This window comes from Notothenia coriiceps, unplaced genomic scaffold, assembly GCF_000735185.1.
Source record: "Notothenia coriiceps isolate Sejong01 unplaced genomic scaffold, NC01 NC01_scaffold00022771, whole genome shotgun sequence".
Taxonomy (NCBI): Eukaryota; Metazoa; Chordata; class Actinopteri; order Perciformes; family Nototheniidae; genus Notothenia; species Notothenia coriiceps.
Window position 1 is genome coordinate 44,644 of NW_011355472.1, and position 17,743 is coordinate 62,386.

The 17,743-nt window shown below is 41.0% G+C and overlaps 1 protein-coding gene across 3 annotated transcripts; it reads right to left on the minus strand.

The window, feature by feature from the left end:
• Positions 1–1,287: 1,287 nt before the first annotated feature.
• aatkb (apoptosis-associated tyrosine kinase b) lies at positions 1,288–16,733 on the minus strand. 3 transcript variants are annotated; one of them, XM_010781129.1, is made up of 12 exons: positions 16,489–16,733; positions 14,245–14,324; positions 13,501–13,604; positions 12,384–12,471; positions 11,535–11,668; positions 11,045–11,129; positions 10,470–10,591; positions 9,902–10,051; positions 5,386–8,911; positions 4,864–4,993; positions 4,542–4,748; positions 1,288–3,934 (listed from the first exon to the last, which is right to left on the minus strand). In XM_010781129.1, the coding sequence occupies exons 1-12, from the start codon at positions 16,547–16,549 to the stop codon at positions 3,906–3,908; spliced, it is 4,716 nt and encodes a 1,571-aa protein (XP_010779431.1). In that variant the 5' UTR covers positions 16,550–16,733; the 3' UTR covers positions 1,288–3,905. The 3 variants fall into 3 exon arrangements, with proteins under 3 accessions (XP_010779431.1, XP_010779430.1, XP_010779432.1); XM_010781128.1 differs by having other exon boundaries at positions 13,501–13,619; XM_010781130.1 differs by lacking the exons at positions 14,245–14,324; positions 16,489–16,733 and adding an exon at positions 13,830–14,176 and having other exon boundaries at positions 13,501–13,619.
• Between the last annotated feature and the right edge of the window lie 1,010 nt (positions 16,734–17,743).

Below are 17,743 nucleotides of genomic sequence, written 5' to 3' on the forward strand. Positions count from 1 at the left end.
TACGTTACGTAGTATACGTACTATACTAGTAAGTTAGTACGTAGTAGTGTGTGTGTGTGTGTGTGTGTGTGTGTGTGTGTGTGTGTGTGTGTGTGTGTGTGTGTGTGTGTGTGTGTGTGTGTGTGTGTGTGTGTGTGTGTGTGTGTGCGCGCATCTGTAGCCTGCTATTGTCTCATTATACCGCACTGTGAATGAATTATAAGTAAATATATAAGTGGTCATGAACACATCTGTCCATCAGACAGAGGGCTGCTGTGCCTCCTGTCATCATTAATGGACGTCTCTTTAAAATCACCGCTCAGAGGAGAGCAGTTCTCATTTCTCTAACCGCCTGCTGCTTCCCCTCCTCTCTCCTCGGCTCCTCCGCTCGCATCTCCTGTGGGCGGGACTAAGTCTCGAGGATAGGAGTCGAGGAGGGGAGTTAGAGAAATGAGAAAGGGCCAATGTATTCCCTTTTTCCCTCTCTGTTTACAGGAAGTTGTGGAGCTAGGTGAGTGAAGGCAAATCACGTTGTCCCGAGTCATCCCCAGAGGTGGGAGAAGTACTCAGATCTTAGTAAAAGTCTGTCACAGTAAAAGTCCTGCAATCAAAATGTTACTCAAGTAAAAGTACAAACGTTTTAGCATAAAAATATAATTAAAGTACCAAAAGTAAAAGTAGTCGTTGTGCAGATTGGTCCATTTCAGAATAATATATATGATATGTTTTATAATGATTGATCATGAAAGTGTTCTCAAAGCTGGTAAAGGTGCAGCTAGTTACAATGACTTTGTATACTGCAGGGTAGCTTGTGGATTTGCTCCAGGTTGAACTAAAGTCTGATTTAACACTTGATTATATTTCACATCATTCATCCACATCTGTAAAGTAACTAAAGATACTAAATAAATGTAGTGGAGTAAAAGTACACGATTGACCTCTGAATTGTAGTTGAGTAGAAGTACAAAGTAGCATACAATGGAAATACTCAAGTAAGGTACTACTATCTCAAAATTGTAGTTCAGTACAGTACTGGAATAAATGTACTTACTTCCCACCTCTGGTCATCCCCAATGTTTAGTTTTTTGTATCAGTCAGATCAGGCTATTATCGGGTTAACACAGTTTAGTTTAATCCCAGCACAGACCTACAGTAGACGTATAAACACAAAACAATGTTGCCTCATCACATTCAATTAAAACACTTTTTCGATATTGCCAGTGAATTATATTGTCTTCTCACGTGAACCCAAAGTACTCTAGGTAAAACACAATCAACAAATGGTGCAAATAGTCTTAAGATGTGTAAAACAGACTTTATTTATATTTGATAGAAGGTACAGAAAGTAATGATATGACCAGGTCAGTGGGGGGGGGGGGCACATGTTACTGACGGCATCGCATGTTCTTTTTTACGACCAGGCCAAAGCCCCTGCTCTGCCTCTTGATCTCCATTGTGGGGTAAAAACAACCCATCTGTTGCCCCTGATCCACAACACAACATCTCTTTGGCAACAATAAAACATAAGAGACATGTTTTTGTTTTTTTCAATCCTCCCTCCTGTACTGGTACATTACATCAATACTCTTAAAAGTATTCTTGTCGAGATACAAAAATATTACGGACGGCTGTCTAGATGGTTCTATGCAAACAAACACTAGAAGACACTACATGTTGATCACAGAGCACTGTGTGCTCCAATATCCCATCAACACACCTTCCATTTCACTTCCTATCATTAACACACACAGAAAGCAAAGCATTGAAACATATCATGATCATGACATCGTTCCCCATTGCCTTTAACAAGCTGACCAGACACATTAGACTTAACACTTAACTGATCTATCCCACCTAAATACAATATGGCTCCATAAGTTTATTTTTAAATATTTCAAGTGTAATTAAATCTCATTCCGTTTGACATTTGATGATCAGATGTGATTTATATGTGAAAAATTCACATAGTAAAAAGTTTTTCTTGTGACTCTTCATTCAAATCTGAAAAGAGTCAATATTTCAGCTTAATACCAAAATCATAGAACAAAACTGCTCCAAACAACGTCAGTGTAGCCAATATAGAAGCAGGAGACAGTAGCAATGAGCAATAGCTGGAACACACTAGATGTATAATGTGCTGATTTACATTATGTAACAGCATGTTTGTTCAGACAAAAGAAGAATTTAACAGCTTTTATTATTGTTGTGCAAGTTTGTATTTGAATGAATTGGCCTGTAGGGCTGGGCAATATGATGATGACTTTAAAAAACAGAGCTTCTATCCTTTTTAAGGGTCCATTTATGCTTATTTTCAGGTTTGATAATTGTATTTTGTGCCTATATTCTGATAAGGTCCTTTCTTTTCTCGTACTGCCTGTGCTGCAGCACCTCTTTTCACCCTCTGTCTGAAACCAGAGCCCAGTCTGCTCTGATTGCTTAGCTAGACGACTCATTGGTCAACCGCTTAGAAACTTCCTTTCCCTTAGCCTAGCACGTATCATGTGTTGGAGCATTAGCCAATAGAAGCAAGAGTGTTACGTAGTGATGTCACTATGTTACATAAGTAAACAACTACTGCCCCTGATATCTGTGGTTTCAAATGAATTATGTTTTAGCTTAGCTGGAGCTTTGCATCAATATGACGAAGAAACTTGACTTTTCAGATGTTCTAATCTAGACAGTTATTTATTGACTCACGATTCAAAGTTCTGCAAAAAGTACTTCTGCAGGAGGTACAGTATAACAAAACTGCAATATAATATTTCATGTGCTGTGATTTCATACATATTGCCCACCCGTATTGGCCCCTATTAGAGAACTCATCCATCATGTAGCAGTCCATATCATGAATCATCAATATTGCTGAAAATGTGTTTTTGGCAGCAATAGGTAACATGAAAATGGATTTCCATGACCATGTGTCAAGACTAAAAGACAAAACCAAAAACGGTCCCTTTTTGTCTTTAATAAAATAATGTTTAAAGATGATGTTTTCTTATACTTAAAACCATGCATTGCTATATTATAAAAAACTGTTTAATTAGTGAAGTCTGAAATGACTTCTTTCCTTATTGTCACGATAGTGTTTTTGATGTTTACAACAGGAGGGATTGGTTGTGATGGCGGTGCTGGCATTCAATTTGGTAGAGAGAATGAGCCACATGTATGTTAAAGAGTACAGTAATGGTCCTGATACAAAATAAATAGTCACAAAATATCACATTGTTCAGGTTTGATCAGCTGTTTCCACACAAAAACATTCTGAAACCAGACATGACCCATCAAAATTCCCATTGCTTCCTGCTTTCTTTTCCCTTTGTCTCTGAATGAACCCAAATATGAACATTATATTACTTGTGATACCTTAAGGATTCTTGTTGATATTTATTAAGACAAGCAAATCAATTTTCTACAAAGTACAAAGTCTGTGGAGCTGTAGAGTCTTCAAAGTGCTGATCCTCTGTTGAAAAGCCAAAAAGTGGAGGTGTCTTTGCCAAGCGACCGTTTGCACAGTTCAACGTTTCTTTTCTCTAAGTCCAGGTGGTTTCACACTCTCATGAATGCTTCCTGTCATAAATTAAGAAGTGAAAAAGGTGGAATATGTGTTGCTTTCCAAAGGTATGTCCTTCCATTGTGTCTCTTTGATCCGAAAAAATATGTACAATCAAAGTATCCCCTGCTTTCATAGATCTGTTTACATCATACACACAGTATATATTAATATTCTGTAATTTTGTATATATTAACCATTCTCTTTTCATTGTTCTAAACAGCTTAGGTCAGTAAGCACAACCTTTTCAAAAGTGTCCGCAGGCGGTAAGAGGCACTGTCTTGTGTTTCTAAAACCTGACGTCAAGAAATAAATAAGAAGTCATGCTAGCAGGCCGAGTTGTTGTCACGGAGAGGCAATAATTATCCACAGGTCATTATTCTTTGTCCCCATCCTCGCTGCTTCCTGCGAAACACAAAATGAGGCAAGGAGGTTTAATGAACACAATTCGGTCTGGGGCGATAAGCTGTTGCCAAAATAATTGCTTTTTTAATGGGGTTGTCACCCACATTGGTGTGCAGTCTAACACAAGAACAACATAGCATCTTCTAAACAATATTATATGTCCATACCTGTTTCTGACTATGTTAGAGTAACTTTTACAGTTGAGGCATAAATAAAAAAACTATTTTAATTCAGTTATCTTAATATTTTGAAATAAAATGCACTCTAAATTATGGCCAACTCAATATGGTTTTGGTGTTAACTGTCTAGGACTGACTCCACATTCATAATGAATGTAAGTCGGTTATCTTCAAATATCAATGCTGAGTATTTTAGACATTTTCTTTTTGTCCCTTAGTTCTGACATGCTATGTTTCCCAGTTTTAGTATCATCGATCATTCAGTCGCAAGTTTCCCTGCAACCACTTCTATAAACTGCTTCAATCTGTTCAGAAATTCGATCTCCTTTTCATTCCTAAAAAATATATATTGTGTTTTATGTATAGGCTACTATGTAAGAATTAAGTCAATAAAACCTAGTCCTAGTGGTTATTTCAAAGGAACCCACCTCCTACAGAGTCCATATCAGAGTCCGAGATGTGTGTGATGGAGAAGCGGGACACGGTGGAGGGGGAGACAGTGAAGCGGGAGAACTGTACGGATGGTTTGGGCTCCGGAGCTTTGGGGATGGAGCGTGGTGGGGGGGAGTCGGCTGCCGCTGAGGATGTTTGCAGAGGAAGCAGGGGGAAGTCGTCCTCCCACTCATACCCTGCACCTGGGAGCAGACAATAAGATATTTAGGAAAGTATATTGCTAACTCAATTAGTTGTTATGGACGTAAAAAGAAGCATATTTTTATGTACTACATTTAAATGTTTTCTTGTACTTACTCTCTTCCGAGATGTTCCCATCTGAAGAGTCATCCGAGGCGTTAAGCCTTTCATGAGATTTGCTCCGTGAACTCTGTCCCTCTGATCCTAAAGGGAAGCCATGCTCAGCTAGCTCCTTAGTCGGGCTTTCCTAGTGGCAGTGAAGTAGAAAAAAATTGTAAAGACTTGAGACTCGAACAATTCAAGCTGTATGATACATTGCCACTACCATTTCACCTGCTTTTTAGAGTGTTATACTGCAGCTAATGTATTAACATTAACTGCAACATTAGCAAGCTACGTCAGGAAGGTTTGTCTGCCGTTTGCCCAACAGAAAATGGCAGATAATACCCTTAACATGACATAAACACAAAAGCAATGAGTTCAAAAAGGTTAAAAAGGTTTGTAGAGCTGAATAATTGGTGATCATTTTCAATGAATGTTAAACTATGAGTGGCCTTTTCAGCCACAAGCTAACTTGAATTTATGCTAATGTCAAAAACATTCATGAAGGTTTTATAAGTTCAGAACAGCCTCTCTTACCTGATCAAATAGGTAGACAGTGACATCATCAAAAAAGGACACCGTCTTCTTCTTGTATTCAAGCTCCTCGTCCAGGTTTTCTGATGTCAGCAGGGTTGGCAGCTTCAGAAGGCTGCGCAGTTTGTGGTCCTGGCTGTTGTCACTCACCACGATGGGCACTGGGTGGCACTCGTCATCGCTCTCGTCCCCTCCGCTCTGTTCCTGCACACTGTAGCTTCGCAGCTCCTCATCCGACTCGTCGCTGTCATCGGTGTCCACGTCCTCCACATCCCCCTCTTCCCCAGACCTGTGGCCCTCTGTGTCAGGGACTGGAAGGGGAGGAGTGGATGGTGGTGGTGGAGAGGATGAAGAAAACCTCCTGATGTTTGCCCTGTGCTGCAAGGCTACCTCGTCTTTGGGTAAAGAGTGAAGGATTTCACCGGATATCCCTGATGGCCTGTTGTGAATTGTCTTGATCTCTGGCTCTTCTGTTGTTTTTAAATCTTGAGGCGAGTCTTCGGCTTCCTCCTCTACCTTGACAGTGGCGGTACAATCTTCGTTCAGGGCACCGATAGCCTCTTCCATTGCCCCCACAACTTCTGCTGCCCAGTCTCCTAAGGATGAACCCTCGTCCTGAGATGGCCATTCGTCCAGCCCACCTTCTGCCATTGAAGCATTGTCAGAAGACTCCAGAGGTAGCCCCAATACCTCATCTAGACCGCTCTCTACTGTCAAGTATGCAACCATCCCTGTTGGTGAATCCATTCCTCCTGTTGACGTGTGTTCCATTTCAAGTTGTATGTCTTTGTTCACATTGTCCCTCAGCTCTTCCTCATCCTCCTCATTTTTTCTTTTTTCACCCTTCTTTTCTCCCATGTGCTGTTCCTTTTCAACCATTTCTTCATGCCTTACTGTCTCTGAAGGTTGTTCCACGTCATCCCTAGAAAGCCTCTCATTCTCATAGTCTGAAAAGTAGGCAGAGTCTCTGTACGGAGTCTTATCACTAAGTGGTAAAAGGATGTGGTCGCCAGTCTGTGAGGCTCCTGAGGCCAAATCTTCCCCCAATGAGGGTTCATCCTCTGTGGGCACTACTTTATCCTCTCCTCCATGACCCTCCTCCTCCTCCTCCTCCTCCTCCTCCTCAAGGCTTGCGTCAAGAGTGGGCTTCCCCAACGGTTGTTCACGGGGTTCATGGGGCTCTTTGAGTACAAACTCAGGGCTTTCGTTATTTTCTGTGTCATAGCCACTGTCCATAGCTTTAGGTGAGCTGGAAGGGTGGGAGGACGCAGGGCTGAAGCCTTCACAAGACCCGGCGGCAGATGGCAGATCCATGGAATCCATGGAATCGGGAGTTCCTACCTGCTTCTGTATCGACTTGAAGGCGGGAGAGGCGTTCAGCTCGCTGGTATCATCTGCAAAGATGCCTGAGGTAACGTCAGTGATATCGTCAGTGTTGTCATCCTCATCCTCGTCATCACTGCAGTCGAGTATGTCAGCAAGACTTACACTGGAGCCTCCTCGGTCGACACCGCTGTCACCATTTTGACTAATCTCAGACTGTGGATCTGTGAGGGCCACCATCACATGCATGTTGTCAGCTGGAGGGGGAGTGGTTATAGCCGTTGCCAGGCTCACTTCTTCCTCTATAGGTTCTGTCTGTCTTTGAATGATTGAATTGTCCTTGATTACATCCTCCCTCTTTTCTTTGAAGTGTGAATCACCCGTTGTCAGATCAACATAATGCTCTTCTCTGTCCTCACTCTTCATCAACGCAGGTTTGGCCACAATGGGACCCCCTGGAGCTGGTGATAGATTGATCATCTCGTCATTGCTTGGGGTGTCAACGGCCTTATCGCTGATGTAGCTGCTGTGAGTGTAGCTGTGACTGTAGCTGTTGTTCCTGACTAGCAAGCCTGTGAGCGGGTCAACAAAGTGCGAGTGGCAGCACTCTCCAGATGCCGGCACCTGAGTCTCACTTTGATGGCACAGGTAGAGATAGGGGTTGCAGTTGTCTGATGGCACCATTGGGGGATGTTTATTCAGGCTAAGGCAAGCACTGTTATCTTTTACCTGTTGGGGCTCAAGATAGTCAATGTGTTTGGGAAGCGAGTGGAAGGCCAGGCTTTGCTCCTCCGGCCAGGAGTCTTCAATATCTGTACTTGGCATCGTGTAGTGGAAATCTACGTAAGCATCCTGTCTGCAGCTGTGGCTAGCGCGTCTTTGGTGACTGCTGTGGCGGTGTTTTGAAGGCCAAGTGTTGCAGGTGTGTCTCTCAACAAATATGTCCTCTTCTTCTTCCTCCTCTGTGTCACTGTCTCTGTGCCCGATGAAGAGTGCCCCCTCTGTCTCCATATTAATACTGACAGAGTGGCTGTTATGCCTGGTGTGGCTGGGCATCGTCTTCCTCAGGGAGCCCATCATGTCGTAGTAGCCCCCTGTCATGTTCTTTCCTATGATGGAGTTCTGACTTGTGTTCAGATATGGGTCTCTGTAGGCCTGTTGAGGTGCACTGCCTACGACGGGGGCTACACCTAGCGGGTTATCAAACTCCCCCAATGCCTGGCGCAGGCTCCTTGACCCCCAGCTTTCCTGATGGCGCTCACTGGAGGACTCATGTCCAATAAGATAGTGATCCATCCCCAATGGCGGTGAGTGCTCATAATAGTAACCCCCATCTCTGTCTTTATAGGACACGTAGTGACTAGACTCCCAGGGTTGCAGTGGGCTATTGTCCAGAACTTGCCCTAAAAGGGGCTCCATTGTCAGGGAGATGGCAGGACTTGAGTCATTTGAGTCGTACATATCAGACTTATTGATATCTGCTGACCAATAGGGATCCATGTTGTTGCCCTGTGACGGGCAAATGCACTCACCTGAGTCTGCACTTCCTGTCAGAAAGCTCCCACTGCTGCCCTGGTAGTCTGGGCTGTAGGAGCACATGGTGTAGTCCAGATCAATGTTACAGTCTACTGGCTCTTCAATGCGGATGTAGTATTCACTGTTTACTGAGGGGCTATGGGCACTAAGAACGGGGAGTACGCCTGGAGCATGCAGATGTTTGGATTGGTAGTAAGGAGAAACTCCGTGGCTTCTCTCCATGGGGCAGCCTCCCACAATGCCCCCGGGTGGGTAAAATGCTTCCTGATAATGATGGTTGACCTGACTCAAGGCACCAGAAGAGTCCGGGGCTCTATACGACTGGTTTGCTCTGGCTTGTTCCCATTTGTACTCAAAGTTTAGGCCGTGGCTGGTCTCAGTGACAGTTAGTATATCATCTCCAGACTCAGAGTGGTAGCCATCAGCAGCTGAAAATTGCTCAAGGAGAGGGAAAGATGAGGAGGTTGAGGAGGGGTGGGTTTGTGACATTGCCAGGGCACATCGGTGGCTGTTGAATACGGTGTTGGGGCGCAGGGAGTTCCATCGCCTCTCAAAGTCCTCTTCGGCCTCACTGGCCCCCTTGGCACACAGGTAGCTGAGCAGCAGGTGGACTTCCTCTGCAGTAGGTCTCTGGTCAGGTTGGAGCCAACAGAACTGCATCACCTCATACCTGAGGGATCCGAGCATAACACAAGTCATGTACACATATAAGAGAAAACAGGTAGTTCAGCAGATAACACCAGCCGGTGCAATATATGTAATGTGCCTTCAAGCGACCAAGAAATTAAGACAACAACAATTTTTTTAAAGGGAATCAAAACCAGTAGAATAAGCATAATAATTAGAGCCTGTAGAATAAATAAGAATCCAATTATCATAGCAGGAATTAGCATGTGTTGCTTTGAATGTGTTCAATGTAAGAACTGTACATGCTTTGAACTAGTTTCTGGTCCAGGCTCTCGTCATCTCACGCCTAGACTACTGCAACTCCCTCCTGGCTGGTCTACCTGCATGTGCAATCCGACCTCTGCAGCTCATCCAGAATGCAGCGGCTCGTCTGGTCTTCAACCTTCCTAAATTCTCCCACACCACGCCGCTCCTCCGCTCCCTTCACTGGCTTCCAGTAACTGCTAGAATCCACTTCAAGACAATGGACTTGCGTACCATGCTGCGAATGGATCTGGCCCTTCCTACATCCAGGACATGGTTAAACCGTACACCCCAGCGCGTGCACTCCGCTCTGCATCAGCCAAACAGCTCGCTGCACCCGCACTGCGAGGGGGACCCAAGTTCCCATCAGCAAAAACACGTGGGTTTGCTATCCTGGCTCCAAAATGGTGGAATGAGCTCCCCATTGAAATCAGGACAGCAGATAGCTTGCACATCTTCCGGCGCAGACTGAAAACTCATCTCTTTCGACTCCACTTCGAGCGATAGAATTACTAACAAAGCACTTATATACTAATAAAGGACTGGCTTATCTAAAGCCAGTTGAGTAGCACTTGAAATGTTTTAGCTCAATGAAACCTGATGTACTTATATGATTCTGTTTTCTTCAAGTTTATATCTTGTTGGTCGAATGCACTTATTGTAAGTCGCTTTGGATAAAAGCGTCAGCTAAATGCAATGTAATGTAAATGTGTTCCTCTGTGTGTCTCACCAGCGTTCGGCCAGCGGCACTTTGAGCAGAGGCATGGCCAGTCGCAGCTGCTGCTCCCTCACAGTGTACGTCAGGACCTGTCTGTCAGAGTAGTGTCTGTAGGGCTGGTTGCCCAGCTCAAACAGCTCCCAGATGGTCACACCCAGAGACCTGAGACACAGGATATCATAGATGTTGTGATTATTAAATATAAAATAGCGATTAGATCAAGTATTTGGTCTAGTCTTAATCTAGTCCAAAAAATATCAAAAATGGGATACCTTGCACCATCCATGTTTTCATTCACAGTCAGAACTTTATTATTTCACAGATCGTTATCTTAAACTTTTCTCTACTTGACTGCTTTATCTTACATTTAAAAAAAATGCACAATAACTGACAGTATTCTTTCAGATAAAATAGGCCTAAGGAATGTCCAAATCTAGCAGAAAAATGAACAGAAAAACAATCAATATTTCCGAACATCTGTGTGTGTGTGTGTGTGTGTGTGTGTGTGTGTGTGTGTGTGTGTGTGTGTGTGTGTGTGTGTGTGTGTGTGTGTGTGTGTGTGTGTGTGTGTGTTGCCTACCACATGTTGCTCTGCTGGGTCTGGTCGGCCACCAGCAGGTTTCCGTGGACCTCGTCCACCAGCTCTGGAGCGATCCAACGCAGCGGCACGTACATCTGATCTGATGTGACCAAGTAATCATCCTGATAGGAACATACACGCTGTGTTTACTTATTTATAATTTAGTTTTATTCAATCATATGAGCTGCACAGTCAAAATAAGCAACAACAACAAAACTAAAGCATTTTATGGTTACTTTTCATCATTTTTTGCTTAGTTTTCAATTTCAATATTGTAATCAAAACATGTGAAAATAATCTCTGTAACATGTACAATATCTAGGAACTCACTTTGGTGGACTAAATGCTAGATCTTTTGGAGATTCACTCATTAGGCGCATATGGCAAGGCAATGTACTCTATACAGACAACAAAATGTACCAGGAATCCTATCTTCTATGTCATTTATTTTTTTGTTCCAAGTACCCTTAACACGTTATTCCTTGCAAAAAAATACGATTCATTTAATTATTTGCTTGTAAAATATATATGTGTTTATATATTTGACTGTGTGCATGTTTTTCTGATAAACAGACCTTGTATTTGCTCTGGGACAGGCCGTAATCTCCAACCTTCACGGAGACATCAGCCGTCAACAAGCAGTTTCTCAAAGCCAGGTCACTAGATACAAAGGGGGAAGAGGTTATAGAGCTGATAGCTCATTTTAATTAATTCATATACAAATTAAGGCCAGACAATTTGAGAAAGGTAATATTTGAGAAACCGTGCATGCAACACTCTGACTTATTGTGAGATGACATCATTCTTTTTGGAGTTGTTCTATAGTTCAACACTGCTATCTGTACAAAAAGCTGCAGACTGAGAGGAAGCTTGACTTGTGGAGATGAGGTCCACCACCTGCAACAAAATCACTGATGCTGGAGTCTGTGAGGATCACTCAGGCAGCACCAGGATATTGTTCCAGGAAGCAACCAAGGAGCAAATGGCATATTTCCAAAATATCATAACAGACCCGGGCCTGGGGATGTAATTTGTACATGTTTTGATATTTAATATGCTCACTACCTGTGCGCGAAGTTGTGTTTGTGCATGTGTAAGAGCGCTGAGGCGATGTCACAGGCCATCCGCTGGAGAAGCAGGGGCTCCGGGGTCATGGCTTCTGCGGTCCTGCAGCTTCGGAGGTAACCCTTCACATCTCCCTGAACACAAAGTAAAACATCTGTATGTTACAAGCTCCCACCACGTGAGGGCAGTGTTGTATTGTACTGTGCTTAATGGGGCCAAGAGTCAACCATCTTTTGTGCAAGAAGGCCCATCTGGCTTGGTATTAGGAATAATGAATAGAAATACACCAACATTGTGTCCTCTGTTGCATGTGTACATTTAAAATGTTTTAACAGACCATCTCAGGTTATGGCTGTGCTGGATTAAATGTTTTTTCTTGTTGTTTTTTTATAGGATGATGGATTTTTAAGCTGCATTTCAAGTGGTACAAGCAAAGCAGGACATATAAACCTGGGTTGAACTGTCAAATATTTATAGCAACTGTCAAGAATGTTTTTATTGCCTTTTTCGATCCATTTAGGGTGCTGATGAGTTACAAGATCTAATGCAGACTTTAAGATGAATTGGGCTTCATTACAAATATTATAGCACATATCTTACAATGTACTCTATGTTATTTCAATATTTTATAGCTTAATTGAATAACACTTAGCAGTAAAAGGAACATTCAAGCCACCGTGTTTTTTAAAATATTAAAATCCTTAAATGAAATGAGAAATTTCCAACAGGGCAGCACAGCGTAAATGTGGCAGCTCTCCTCTCAGATTCAGACCCTTTAACTCGTTGTGACATTTATTCAGATGTCATCTTAATCAACGCTTAACATGTGTAAGGCCTTGGGATACTCACGAGAGGACAGAACTCCATCACCAGTAGGTAGGGAGTGATCTCTGTGCATTGGGCAATACATGCCAGCAGAGCAGGGTGCTGGAGGGAGCTGAGAGGAGGAGAGGACGAGCATAAGGAGAGGAGGAGAGGACGAGAAGAGGAGAGGGAGAGAGGAGGAGAGGAAGAGAGGGCGAGAGGAGGAGGAGAGGAAGAGGAGAGGAAGAGAGGGCGAGAGGAGGAGGAGAGGAAGAGGAGAGGAAGAGAGGAAGAGAGGGCGAGAGGAGGAGGAGAGGAAGAGAGGGCGAGAGGAAGAGAGGAGAGGAGGAGAGGAAGAGCGTGTGGTCACAGCACATAATGAGGCAGGCAGTGAATTTTTACACTAATAATAGTTATGTTATAGTAAAACATTCAACATCAAATGTGTTATTGTTATGGCGTACTATACTTATTTGTTACATACATGTATTTTAAAATGATAATACTACTATGTCCACCATTAATTAAACTAAGCTAACTTTAACTAATCGTGTTAAGGCACACTACTCTGACATGCTATATTATGACTTTTCTATGACTATTTAGGCATACTACAGGAAATGCATATCAACCACAAGTTGATGTTCATGTTTAGCATACGGTACTTAAGTTATTCCCATACAATAAATGTATGGGAATAACTTATCATGTGGCATGAACCGGATTAGAAGAAAGTTATTTGATTTATTTGGATAAAATGGCTAATGTCTCTTTATTTATTTATCTACAAAGATGTTTTGCACAAGGTTATGCGTGTAGGTTGACATTGCCATTCTTTCTGGATGATTTATTTGTTTTCAATACCATTTTTAATGTTATTGTTTTTGGGATTTTTATTTTATTCTGAATAAAGGTGTCTTGTTAGCATGGATGGGAAATTATTATTATTTATGCTTGACACTATATAATAAAACAATAATAAAAAAATCCTATTTCCGAATGACACAAATAATAAAAGTCAAAAATGTCATTCCTTAGTTCCAACACCTGAGAATTGACAGTAAAGTCGATTTGACTAAGATGACTTGTCCATTGATGACAGACAGACAGATAGAATACAGAAATCCAAACAGAATCAATGGTGAAAAAGGTAAATATGTACCGGAAAGGCTTTGCTTCTTCCAGGAAATGCATCTGGTCCTGCACGCTGCTGCTGGCTTTCAGTTCCTTCACCACCACTTGGGAGGAGTTTAAACCTGTGTTCACCTCCCCCAGCAGAACCTGAAACAGTAAATATAGACATATACACACAGGGACCACAAGTACACAGACAAACACACACATTTACATACAAACGAACCCATTGAGTATGGAGTGGGAGTGAGCGTTACACAAAGACAGATACAAAGACATGAACGATCGTGCAGGAGTTCAGGGACAGGAGACCAAGGACAGACAAATGCAGACAAACACACGTACAGATGGACATACCCAGTCAAGGTACGCAAGGATGGAGAGGACGCATGTATAGTGATGAGTGAACAGTTTGAGTGGAGAGAAACAGACAAAGAAACAGAGGGGGAGAGAACGAGAAAGAACGACAAGAACATGTTATCTGATTGTAAAAACACCAAACCATATGGTCTAACCTGCACTGTTGGGTTATTATTAATTTGAGTTTTACATGTGTCCTTTTGGGCTAAGTCTGATATCAAAGGCCAGGGTTTGCATCACACACTCTTGCATTAAAGGTAACTCAGAGTGTCGGCCAGGATCACAGCAGAAACTAACAGCCGTGACATGAGGTTCACTGATCCTTTGATCTACCTGACGGGGAGCTGCAGGGGCGGCTAACAAACCACCGAGCAGAAAGTTATGAAGATTGAGGGTTCAGAGGTGGGCTTACCTTCCCGAACCAGCCATTCCCGATTTCTTTCAGGTAGAGCAGATTGTGGCGGCTGAGATCTGTGGATTTCAGGAGGTGGACTGCAGGGAAGAAGAGAGGAGAAAGGTGTTACAGGGATAGAAAACTGAATTTCAATGATTTTATTGTGGTGTTTACACAGCTAATCACATTATGTTGCATTATAGCTTGTTCACATACTGTGGTAAAGTGGTTTGGATATGTTAAATAGGTTTATCCCACCATTCAATGCAGTGATTTCCATATGACTTATATATGATGACCATAATGATAACAAATCTATTAGCCGGAGTTACATTATTGTAATGTTAAGCCATGTTGTATAAGTTGCATTATCAAACAGTATGAAAACAACATTAGTAATGCAGGATAGATTCCCTCTGATGGATTACACTATCAAGCTCAAGCTATTAGCAAAGTAAATCGATTTGTATACCACTAGAGGATGGATGGAAACCAAAGGATGCTTGAGACACAAGAAAACACTGTATAGAACATATATAACTGTATAGACCTCAATTAAAAATAGTCTCCAACAATGTCAAGTCAAATGAAGTAAATGGTCCAGTAAGTTACTCAAATAAGATAGTATGTAGGAAAAAAAGAAAAGAAAAGTAAACTATGATTAAAAATATATATATACTGTAGTATGTAGAATTAATCTGAAAAAACATCATATATATAATATGTCGAAAATATGCAAAAAAACGGCTTAAGTTGAAAATATCTCAATATATTATATTGATATTATATCTATTATATATTATTTTTCAACATACTTTGACTTCTATTTCAACATACTATGATTTCTTCTTTTGCATATTTTCGACATACTATACTATCTCTTTTTTTATTTTTTCGACACACTTTACTATACCGTGTTTTGACATATTTTCGACATAATATACTTTGTATACTGGTCATAATATACTTGCATATTTATGACAGACATCGTTATGTGGTTTTTTTAAATGTATTAAAAAAAAGAAAAGTTATGGTATGTCAAAAATATAACAAAAAGTTGAAGAACAGTCATTTAAAGTGTGAAAAAAGTGGTAGTATAGTACGTCTTAGTTTGTAAGGATGTAGAAAATATGTTATATTATAGCATGTTGCACATATAGAGAAAACTGTCATAGGATAGAGGTATGTTGAAAATATCAATAACATTTATTTTTAGTATGATGAAAAAATGTAATAGTAGTATGTCCAAAAATATGAAAATAAATATAGTATAATAAGAAATAATTAATTGATATGTCATACTATACTAAGTCAAACTATTTGAAAACAATGAATAGCAGAGTATGTCTTAAACTATGTCAAAATCGAAAATTGTCACAGTATATTACATCATATAGTATTTTGAAAAATGTAATGACAAATTAAAATGATAGTATGTTGAAAATAGTCATTGTATAGTATGTCGAACATAAATAAAAAAAGTCATAGTATCCAAAGTTTGGAAAAATTTCACTGTTGAGCATGTCCAAAAATATGCAAAACACGATACACTATGTATGTTGAAAATATGAAAAAAGGCATAGTAAAGCAGATTTAAAATATTCGGAAAGTAATAATAACATTTTTGGAAAAAATCTGATCTGTATTGTATGATGGAGAAATATGAAGTTATAGTATAGAATGTGAAAAATATTGTAAAAAGCTCCAAGTAAAGTACGTTGAAAAGACAAAGGCTTCCTGTTGGTTGGAATTCATGCTATCCTTGTTTCATGACTTTAATATTATTAAACGTATAACTTTAAGTGACAATACACAGACAATTAAACATTTTTGAAACAACACAGAACATTCTGAGATAATTCTGAGAATAACCTCAAAAAACACAGTGGAAAAAGGATGACCTGCATCTAGAATCTAGCAGAGTATATTTACTTAAGTACTTTATCCAGTCCAGTTTTGAAAAAAACGGCATTATATAGAGTCTAATAGTATGTTGAAAATATGCAGAAAAAGGCAGTGTAGTAAGTTAAAAAAAAAACAACGTGGTATAAAAAGAAATTGTCGTACTATTTTTTGAGTATGCCTCTATCTACTTCCCTGCTTAACACAATAATGTACTTTTTAATACACTACACACATATTGTCGGCTACTTAACGAGGGGTTTGATTTAAATAAATAAATATATTGCATTTTTATGGAGGTGAATCATAAACCTCAGTAATACAGACCAAAAAATAACACATAACATTGAAAGAACGCACCATATCCAGGATCTTTGGTGGACACCATAAATATTCCATTGTCTGTGAAATCGATGGTCATTAACCCTCTCTAACATGGTCACCCAAACATGCCAGTGGATGTTGCTGGTCCATGAGTAAACAAAGTGTATTCTATATTCAGGCCCTGTTCTGTCTGACTGTCCTCCAAAGCCCTGATGCGTCTCTCAGCATCCCCAGATGACCGGAGTCCTTCCTGCCTGCTGAACACGCCTGCCTGTCCGCCTCAGCTCAGTGAAATGAAACGGCTCTTCCCCCCTCACCATCCATCCCTTTTCTTTCTCTCCGTGTCTCCCACGATGACACTTAGAGTCTGGGCGTAGAGGCGGACAAACTGATCTTTGTGGAGCTGTCGTCGCCTTGCAGACTGCAGCACAGTCCAGTCCCTGTGTGTAGGCCATATTGGACACCCCTGTCTCTCTCCCTGGACTGGTCATTCCTTACACCCACTCACCCTCTCTCCAGCGCTAAGCAGAATAACAACCATTGTTTGGATGCTTGGGGAAGCATGGCACCAGTTAGGACCAGTTAGTAGGCACACACTGGGGCTATTATCCACATGCTCTATGACAGAGGAATGAACTGAGTGTTGGCGACAACAACGTCAAGCAATGGATCCCAACCTCTCCCAGTTCCATTGGTATCAGCCAATCAAATGGTCGATATGAGTGGCTATCAGCCTCATTGATGTGGATCAGAATTTGCCTGCTACACCTTTGGGTTTATGAACAAACCACTTGGTTGAACAGTGAAGGAATATAATTAAAGCATCAAAGAATATAACCCCAAACCAAACACGAATACTTTTGTATATTGTAAATTCTACGCTCTTTCCTGAAGAATACGTTTTCTATGAGTTCTACCGTAACCATTAATTTCCAACATTTATATTCATTTCAGTTTTACATGTAAGAAGTGTAAGAAGTTTTTTTTTTTTTTTTTTAGGTTTCACTTCCACTCCACAACCATGCCATCTAGTTACCCTCAAATAATAATAATACTGATGGAACAATGATGAGACTTATCCTGGAGGACTATATTATAATATTGGTTGTGTTTTGTCCATTGCTTAGCAGTTTTTTATTTGGTTTTGGAATAGAAAAGTAAGTAAGTTATGAAACAAGTGATTCATAGAGCCTCATTACAATAATACATTTGTTTTCATGAACTACACTTTCAACACGAATAAAGAATGATATGACAATGGTCTCCCATGTCTGTCTTAACCTGCTAAGTT

Bases quoted from the DNA above. Each gene is read 5' to 3' on its own strand.
- aatkb (XM_010781128.1), bottom strand. From the start codon at position 16,549: ATGACCATCGATTTCACAGACAATGGAATATTTATGGTGTCCACCAAA. The intron at 10,052-10,469 runs GTAGGCAACACA...CCTGTGTCTCAG, and splicing joins ACCCAGCAGAGCAACATGTG to GTCTCTGGGTGTGACCATCT. The intron at 3,935-4,541 runs GTGGGTTCCTTT...TGTGTTTCGCAG, and splicing joins TGATATGGACTCTGTAGGAG to GAAGCAGCGAGGATGGGGAC.